At 37.3% G+C, this 8,984-nt stretch overlaps 1 protein-coding gene across 15 annotated transcripts; it reads left to right on the forward strand.

Moving 5' to 3' along the window:
- Positions 1-1,957: 1,957 nt before the first annotated feature.
- On the forward strand, positions 1,958-8,497 carry LOC110700157 (tRNA:m(4)X modification enzyme TRM13 homolog). Of its 15 annotated transcripts, none has more exons than XM_021877661.1 (7): positions 1,971-4,928; positions 5,574-5,679; positions 6,346-6,395; positions 6,703-6,973; positions 7,087-7,300; positions 7,395-7,457; positions 8,088-8,497. In XM_021877661.1, the coding sequence occupies exons 4-7, from the start codon at positions 6,819-6,821 to the stop codon at positions 8,187-8,189; spliced, it is 534 nt and encodes a 177-aa protein (XP_021733353.1). In that variant the 5' UTR covers positions 1,971-4,928; positions 5,574-5,679; positions 6,346-6,395; positions 6,703-6,818; the 3' UTR covers positions 8,190-8,497. The 15 variants fall into 15 exon arrangements, 11 of the variants coding, with proteins under 11 accessions (XP_021733360.1, XP_021733362.1, XP_021733359.1 ...); XM_021877662.1 differs by having other exon boundaries at positions 1,971-2,958; positions 4,704-5,679; XM_021877663.1 differs by having other exon boundaries at positions 1,971-2,467; positions 4,704-5,679.
- The last annotated feature ends 487 nt before the right edge of the window (positions 8,498-8,984 follow it).

Genomic DNA, 8,984 nt, shown 5'->3' on the forward strand with positions numbered 1-8,984 from the left:
TTTTGGCTAAAGCTCTCTAGTAATGGGTTTTAGTATTGTTAGCATTAAGCATAATGACTAATGAACAGAGTTCCCTAGTCTATTTGAAATCCCGGACTTTTAGGGCGCAAGCTACGAGGTTTAACTTAAGGGATATGGGAAGATTCCATAAAAAGGCACAATCATCTTCATCTCTTGGTAGACAAAAGCACAAACCCTTATGCTTCTCAAGTTTGAAAGGGATGATGGAACAGCCGGCTCCCTACGGGGAGACCAAAAGACGGCTAGGGAGTGCTATCTCTCTGACGTCTAACCCACTGTGGTCGCATCCGGCCCCAGTGGAGAAACTATAGACCTTGACAAAGTCAAGGAAGCCGCGCCTGCTCCCATACCAGGCGGCAAAAAGAGAAAGGCCGACCAGTTGGTGGCCGTGAAAAAAGAAAAGCAATAGCAATCACTGACCGGAGAACGGCTGGATGAACTCCGTCCCCAGCCGACTGGTGAGCACATTGATATTATTCTGGATGATACACGTCCGGAGCGAACTGTTAAGGTGGGGACAGCTGCTTTTGCTAAATTGGGTGCAGACCTGCACAACCTATTGAAAGAGTTCAAAGACATCTTTGCCTTTGAAGTGGACAAGATGCCAGGTATCAGCCCGGATCTAGCCGTCCACAAACTTGCCGTGGATCCAAAAAAGAAGCCGATTAGGCAAAAGAAGAGGAACCATGGTGAAGAAGGAAGCCAGGCGGCAGCCGCCGAAGTGAAAAAACAGTTGGATGCTTGGGTACGGGCTTTTTTATGTGTCCTATGGGAGAGTTACAACACCAAGACTGAACTCTGGACGCATGTACCTACAAAACAACGGAGACTCCGGGGGGAGGGAGCTCCGCCTCCGACGATCAAGTTAGAACGTGTTCGGATGTAAAAAGTGCGGAATGTAAAAGGGGATCAGGCTCCTCTTAGGAGAGGAGTGATCATCCGGCTATCTTAGACAGCCTCGAAATCCGAGCCTTAGCTCTCAAGAAGTGCAATTAAAGCTGGAGTTTTTGCTCAGTAATTAATGTACACGTGTGTTTAATAATTTCTCAATCGCGTTCCCCAAGGGGGAACATCTCCCTTTTATAGGGTCTCACGATGTGAGCAAGTCCTGGTTTTACGGAAAACCTAGGCTTGACTGGGCTTTCTTGGCGTATGGGCCTTGGAAGGATGCTTGCCCAAGTTGGCACTCTGTCTGCCACATGTCGTGCTCTGATTGGTCAACTTGGGACTCATCACCGAGTGACACGTGGCAGACTCTAGTTGGTCCACGTGGATGACACGTGGCAGGGTTTCATTGGTCCACGTGGCAGAGATAAATCCCCTAATCATTTGCCCCTCACAAGGGTGACGTGGCTTGCCACGTGGCGCCTGTGACAGGTGTCACCTGCCAATTGGTCAACGGTTTTTACCGTTTTTTTTTCAAGGTGACCCTTGAAATTACCCCCCTATAAAAAGGGCATATCCCAATCATTATTTGAATATTTCCTAAAAAATTCAGAAAGAGACCGGACGTAGACCTTGTCATTTTCTGGGGGAACGATTGCCGCTTGCTTTCCGACCACCTATTCCTACAGTCGCTAGACTTTTCAAGCACCTTCAACCTTTCAAATCAAAGGTAGCCGCCTGTATTCTGTGCTACTTTTTCTTTTTTGTTTTCCTTTTTGAAAATGGTATCCCAAAAGCACACGGCACGGCCTAGTGATCAGCCGGTCACCAGGGACGGCTGAATTTAGAACTAGAAGTGTCGACTGCCCCTTGCTGGACCACCCTTTGCGAACTTCTCTAAGTCCGACTATCACTACTACATTTTTTTACCAAATGTAACGGCCTAATAAAGGCTAATGCAACGGTATTTCAATTGCCGTTGCAATAGAGTAGGCTATTGCCACGGATTTAACACTAATGTTCTTAGAGGTAGAGCTATTGCCACGGCTTTAAAAGAGCCGTTGCAATAGCCTAACTATTTAAAAAAAAAAATGAGAGCTATTGCAACGGTATGTGTTGTATTATGAAAAATTTAGAAGCGCGCATTTCTTCCCTCTATTTTTTTCACCTAATATTTGAACAATACTTCTCTTTAATTTGCTTCCCTCTATTCACAATTCTCAAGTACAGTACCATTTTCCCCCTTTTCTCCAATTTTCCCCATTCTCACCTTAATTGATTATAGAGGACCATTTTCACAGTAGATGAGAAGGAGTACGTTTTTGTTGTAGTTGTTGCATCTGATTTAAAACCCGGACCTCAAAACTACCAACAATGGCGCAACCACCGCCTGCACCACCACCGCGCTCATATACCAACCTCTTCGGCGACCCAATCTACGATTTAACCCCTTTATGTTTCAAGAACAACCTCTTTCTCCCTCCTTTCGACTCCGAATCCTACATCTCTAACCTTCAAACCCAGTCCTCTCTCGCTGCACTCAATTAATCTCAAGTTACTGGTATGTATTTTGAAACAATTAAATTTATTCTAGTATAATTTGTTGAAAATGGCTCTATTTAGTTGTTAAATGCTATAATTTCTCAAAAATTAAGCTACTATTTGTTTAATTAGGGTTTTCGTAAGTAATTGCTTCAATAATTCTGATGTCATCAATTTTGTTAAATTAATTTTGCATTTTTGCTGGTTTGATTGAGAGAAAGAGAACGATTAAGGTGAGCAATCTTCTTAATACTCTTCCTGTTCTACAGTCTTACCGTAGTACTACATTTTTTTTAATCTTATTTATGGTTTCCTTGCGTTTTGTTTAAATTTTTGTGTTTTCAATTTTTCTGATTCTGCTCAATTTTTTTTATTCTTTACTATTCAATTGATCTAAATGTATTGGCTGACGAGATCATTGAATTGTTTGTGAGCTAATTGCATCCCACCATCCCACTATTGAGTCTTCAGAAGCAGGTGCATGAGCAGTTGGTATGCTGGAACCTACAGGTTCTGCTTTTTGGCTAATACCTTGTAGTTTTTTTCGTAGTATCCTTTTTAACTTTAGTTGTTTAGTGTATGTTTGGCTTTAGGCTGTACTAGTTCTGTGGCTTTCTTTTTGGTGAATGTTTTATTTCACAGCATGCATATTCTCTTATGATTACCGATCTTCCACTGCTCTCCTTTTGAACACTTCCCTCTTTCAAACAAAAAATGAAATAGAGGGTCGTAATTGCTTGAAAACCAAACCCGATTTCCTCGGCTTTCTGTAATTCCTCAATTTTCACCCTTTGATTTGGATAATGAAGAGTCAATGATAGATTGATAGTAGTCTTAGTAGGTTCTTAATTTTTCTCTTCAATGTGAATTAAGGCAACGACACTTGAGCGATATCAATGTCTCATGCTTTGGTGTGTCAACCGGATTTATGGAAGTTGCTCACTAGGACAGTGATGTATCATACTATAGCATTTCTGCCTAACTTACTTTGCCTATTGAAAATGTAGAATAACATGCTCAGAAATACAACAAGGTTCAGTACACTTGTTGAATTGGTCCCCGCAAAACTATGAGGCTAGGGCGGGATGAAAATTAGAGGTAAATTTAGGTGCATGGATGCAAACTAGTGTCAAGTAAATCTAATAAGTCATAAAAATAATATGCCAAGAATTTGGGCATCTTAATATGAACATCTTGCATTCTTGTCAAACTTTTGGGACGGTAGGTAGAGCCAAGAAAAAATCTCTTGGTAAACCGCATGCTCAAAAGGTACTGTATATATTAGGCCCAGCTTTTTAGTTGAGGTTTCTAATCTTACTTAAACAAGTAGTATATCATATCGATGACTATTTCATGGTTTTTTTTTCTGTAAGTTCATGAGCTCATCAGAACACTTAGTCTTACATAGTTCAATATACTGTCATGTATGAGCTTGTGTCAGAATGTTGGAAAAAGATATTATACCTCCTGTTTTTATGCCTAGTTGGTATTTTAACTTGTCATGGCTGTCGTATGAGAAGAAATGGAGAATGCAACATGCATATAGAGTTACGTTGGTTCTGATGTTCTGATGTTCTGTACTTTTTGTTGATGCCTCTGTTTAGTATTATTGAGTCTGTGTTTGTTTACGTTGCATAAAAGTGGTTGCACTCGTACTGTACATCGTAATTTTTCTCTAGGTGTTTCGGGGTGCTGGTTGTTCGTGTAAGTTGTACCCTGTTGTAAGTACAATAGGATGCATTGTTCAGTAAATTAAGACAACTAATTTTCATACTGAAACTGAAGTTAACTAGCTACTTAGACTCTCAAGTAACGAGTTTCTTGCCTTTTTCATACGAACCCCTTAAAGACTCATTTCTAGTTGCTCTTCTAGAGATTGCAGCTCCTCTATGTTTAGACCGGAGAGCTTTTGTCCCATAAGTTGCCTGCCTTATCAGAATGGAAATGAAGTCCCTAAATAAGGGTATATGAACTCTTTGTTTTAACTACTCTTTTATATATTCATTGAACTACTACACCAAATCATAATTACCCAAATGCCTCTTAAGTTTTCTATTTAAGGCAAACAGTTTCCGCAAATATGGTTTATCTTGATTTGTATTGTTTATTTGATGGTGGCTCTTAAAATACTAGAAGAATGATTATACTTTGATATGGATTTTCACCTTCTTCATTCTGGTTAAAGCTATATCTTGTTTGAGATTGTTTTAGTAATAAAAAGGGTGAACTAAAATCCAGATTCTTCGGTTGTGCAGAAAGTTTGAGGGGTTTAGTATTATTTAGAGCTAGATTCTTCAAGTTGTGCAGAATTTGAGGGGTTCAAATTATTTAGAGCAAGATTCTTCAAGTTTTGCTGAATTCCTCTCTCAGTCTGCCACCTCCGACTGCGCAGCGGCGCCTTTGCGTTAATTGATAGCTCCAATGGCGTTTCGAGGTGTGGGTTTTCAATTGACAGCAACTATAAACTCGGATAAGCAGAGGTAAGCAATTTGAGTTAGTGGTTGCAGTTTGCTATGGTCTAATTGTAGCTTAATTGGGGTATTCTGGTTTTGCTTATGATTAGTTATTGTTGCTAATTAATCAGAGAGTGTTTGCAATTTAGTCTGAGCTAATTGTAATTTGAATTGGTAATTATCTATTTTGATTTATAATTAGGTTGCTGTTGAGTATTTCTAATTGTTTCATGCATTGTTTTTGGGTTAATAGTTTAGTTATTGCTGTTAAATAATCAGAGAGTGTTTGCAATTTAGGCTGACCTAAGTGTAGTTTGATTTTTTTTTTTAACTATAATAAATAGTTTACCGTTCAGGATTTCTAATTGTTTCATTCATTGTTTTTGGGTGGGTATGCGTTTAGCAAGGCCTTACTGGGTGATGCGGAACTCAAGTTTTGCTTGTATTTGTGGTGGGTGTGTGCTGCTTGGATTAAGATTGTTTTTTTTTGTGTGTGCCTACTGTCCTTTTTCTTTTGCTTTTGTGTCAATTGAGGTCGTTGCTTGCTGGATTTTTACTGTTTATGGTTGGTGATGGAAACTACTCTGTTGGAAATATGATTTAGAATCCCAATTTTGGGTAGAAAAAGCTTGGCCAGTTTTTAAGGCCTTTTCACATCTTGTCTTTTTCTAGGGAAGGAGTTAGCTTTAAGAGGGTCGGTTTACCCTTACTATATATATGACCACTCTCTTTTGAGTTGAGCTATCTGTTGTTATCTTCACTGATCAAGGTGGTTCAGGTAATGAGTTCTTGGAGCTTTATTTTGCTTATTCATGCTAATTGGTTTTTGTTATTGGACTTTTACTGGAAAAACGAGCTTGGTTTAAAGAACACTGTGACGAAAATGATCTTTACCTACATTGATTACTCAACTGGAACAAATGAATTGCAATTTAGATAATTAGAATATTTAAAATGTCTGATCTTATATACATTTCTGTGTAAATTAGCTTAATCGATTATTTGATTATAGTTTAGGCTTAAATAAGCTTGCCTATCATACTGTTGTTAGGTTTTCAGATTTATAGTTTTTATAATTAGCTATTGGTGAGTACATTTTGGATTTAAAATTCTCAGTATATGCCATTGTGCTGAAGAAAAGAAAAAATAATATGAATGTTCTTGGTTAAAAAGTGAACTTTGAATTTGTTTGTTGCTGTGTGAAAAATCGTGTCTTAGGGGGGAAAATTATATTAGTGGAGGCATCATTTTGGTTTGGTTCCCGATTTATAGATCTTAAAGTGACGGGTTTTGTTTGGTTTGTATTAATTGGATCATTGAATGGTACATACTTTAGGAGCATAATATAGAGGAAATGTTGGCTTGTGCGATGATGTATTGTTTATGAATGAGTTTCTTTACTGCCTGTTATAGTGAGTTGAGCAGAATTTTGTGTTGCTTGCAGGTGTTGTTGTGCTATATAACTTGGTGCTCGTTCTACTCAGATTTCCGCAGGTATATACTGTCCTTAGCGTGATCTGCTATATACATTCGGGTTTAGTATGCTCTTTTAATTGCCGAAAAGTAATGTTCTGATTATACTGAGAATTTGTATGTTATTCTGTTTACTTGTTTAATAATTTATATGTTATTCTCTTTACTTGTTTAATAATTTTGGTTTATGTAATTTATGAAAAACAAAATTCTAGGGTTTATGTAATTTATGAAAAACAGAATCCAGTAAGTTTCAATTTAAAATAATTTGTTTTCGACTTGTTATTGGATTCAATTCGTTTTGTTTCTCTTCTTCTTGTGTATTCAGGTAAGAAGCCGCTGGTTATACAATGAAAAATAAAAAATATCACCCCTCTGAGTGAATGGGCAGCGTATAATTTTCTTCACCCTAATTTGTATGAAGATGCTGAATTTACTTCTGAGATGAAGCGAAATTGGGTTTATAATTTGAGTATTCCTCAATTTTCTTACTTACTCTCCAAGATCCGCTCTCTTCATACTTTAATTTATAAGGATATAGAGCTTTCTTATAGGATACCTCATGCCTGTGATGTTTGGATTAAGAGACAGAATGACAGGTATGTTCTTCTCTGTCTTCTTTTTTCGTGTTTCACTGAATCGAATTTATTTTTGTATGCATTGATAAATGCTGTTTGTTTGATTGGTACACTTAATTTGTTTGTGCTTTAAGGAAATTTCCATACCAAGAGAAGCATGTCCGCCAACAGGCATCGATTCTTGGCAACTTGGAGGATTTTGGGGTTTTGTCTGAGCAATACTGTCAATCTGATCTCTCTGTTGTTGTTGAGTTTGGAGCTGGCATGGGTTACTTAACCCAAATATTAGCTGATTTTTATGGGATCAATAAGGTCTTTTTGGTTGAGCGTAAGGCATACAAGCTAAAGGTCAGTGTACATTAAAACACTTCTTTATGCTCATATAAGATGTAACTAAACTCATTATATTTATGCTCATATATCTTAGTATCTTAAACTTTAGGCTGATCGAAGTCTACCACAGATAGACAACTTAACATTGGAGCGTTTGAGAATTGACCGTAAGGTTTTCCTAAAACCTCATGTCTGGTTTTTTGAGGCCTTTATCCTCGTGTGAGCTATGTTATGTTTTTGTATAGTAACTTATTGTTGCATTACCTAGAAATATCCTCTTCTGAGCTTTGTTATGCTTTAGTACATAAAATAATCTATATGCATACAACATGATCATAAAACATAATTGACTTCAAAACCATACTATTGTTTTGTGATACAATTAACTAAACTTATTGTTGCATTACCTATAATTGTTGCTGAAGTGGCGTTAACCTAATTTTCATAGTGGAAATGTCTTTGTGAAAAACTTATTAACCTGTGTCATTATTAATACTGCTCTTATTTTCTTTTTTTTCTTTGGGGTTCAGCATCCTGATGATTTACTTAATCCCCACCCTTGCACCTAGAGGGGCAGAATAACACGTAGTATATATTGTCCTTAGCGTGATCTGCTATATTTAGTATCTTTGAATGTTAAACCTACCATACACAATGAATTCAGTTTACTTTCTCTACTATTAATCAGATATCAAATGAAATTTGTATGAGGCTTGACTCTCCTTCAGTTAAGTCGCTTGGGTAGGCTAATTGATGCTTTCATACTGTGTTTTGTCCATGTTATTTATAACCAGAATTCCAGCTTACTTGCAGGAAGAAATTGGAAATAAAGATTTTAACTGCATATGTTCTTGACAAGATATGCACAAGGTTACTACAAGATTGTACGAAGTATAGTGACTAGCCATCTAACAAATGGTGCATATATGTTGGCGACTCTTATTCAAGTTCCGGCTTTGTGAAGATTTGGATATTTCGGCTTATATATATGTTGACAATTTGTATTTTGTACGATCAAATTAATTATCTAACTTTTATTTATTATTAGTACGGTATGTTATATCAAAAATAGGCAAGTAATATTTTGTAATGTACGTATTTTGCATTATAATTATTATATATAAATGATACTTTAATTTGTTTATGTTAGTATATTTAGATTTGTACCGACTAATTAATATTATATTACCATTCCATCCCAACAAAAAAAAACCCAATGATCAATCCGTTGCAGTAGATACGTACTCCTACCATTGTATTAATTAGCTTCATCCGTTGCAATAGGTTCAATTTCATCATAATTATTAGTCAGTACTCTATTGCCACGGATAAGTTATGCCGTTGCAATAGATTCAATTTCATCATAATTATTAGTCAGTACTCTATTGCCACGGATAAGTTATGCCGTTGCAACAGGTATTGGTCTATTGCCACGGATCAGTGGTGCCATGGCATTAGGTGTCATAAGCCGTTGCATTAGACCTACTGCAACGCCAGCAGATGCCACGGTACATGGCCGTTGCATTAGGCCTAATGCCACGGATTTTGATGCCTAATGCAACGGATTTAGGGGTTGCAATAGATCAAAAATGTAGTAGTGTATCTATGTGTCTGTGCAGGACACCATGGCCAGAATTCAACGAACTACAAGGGTGACGAACTCGGATGGCTCCTCCTTTTATGCGTCTGTCAGTGAGTT

The sequence above is a fragment of the Chenopodium quinoa genome, unplaced genomic scaffold (assembly GCF_001683475.1).
Source record: "Chenopodium quinoa cultivar QQ74 unplaced genomic scaffold, ASM168347v1, whole genome shotgun sequence".
NCBI classification, from domain to species: domain Eukaryota; kingdom Viridiplantae; phylum Streptophyta; class Magnoliopsida; order Caryophyllales; family Amaranthaceae; genus Chenopodium; species Chenopodium quinoa.

What these genes read in the sequence shown, in the direction of transcription:
- LOC110700157 (XM_021877664.1), top strand. Translation starts at nt 6,819, where the DNA reads ATGAAGCGAAATTGGGTTTATAATTTGAGTATTCCTCAATTTTCTTAC. An exon ending in ATTAAGAGACAGAATGACAG is followed by an intron (nt 6,974 to 7,086) that starts GTATGTTCTTCT and finishes TTGTGCTTTAAG; the next exon opens with GAAATTTCCATACCAAGAGA. An exon ending in GTTTGAGAATTGACCGTAAG is followed by an intron (nt 7,458 to 8,087) that starts GTTTTCCTAAAA and finishes CCAGAATTCCAG; the next exon opens with CTTACTTGCAGGAAGAAATT.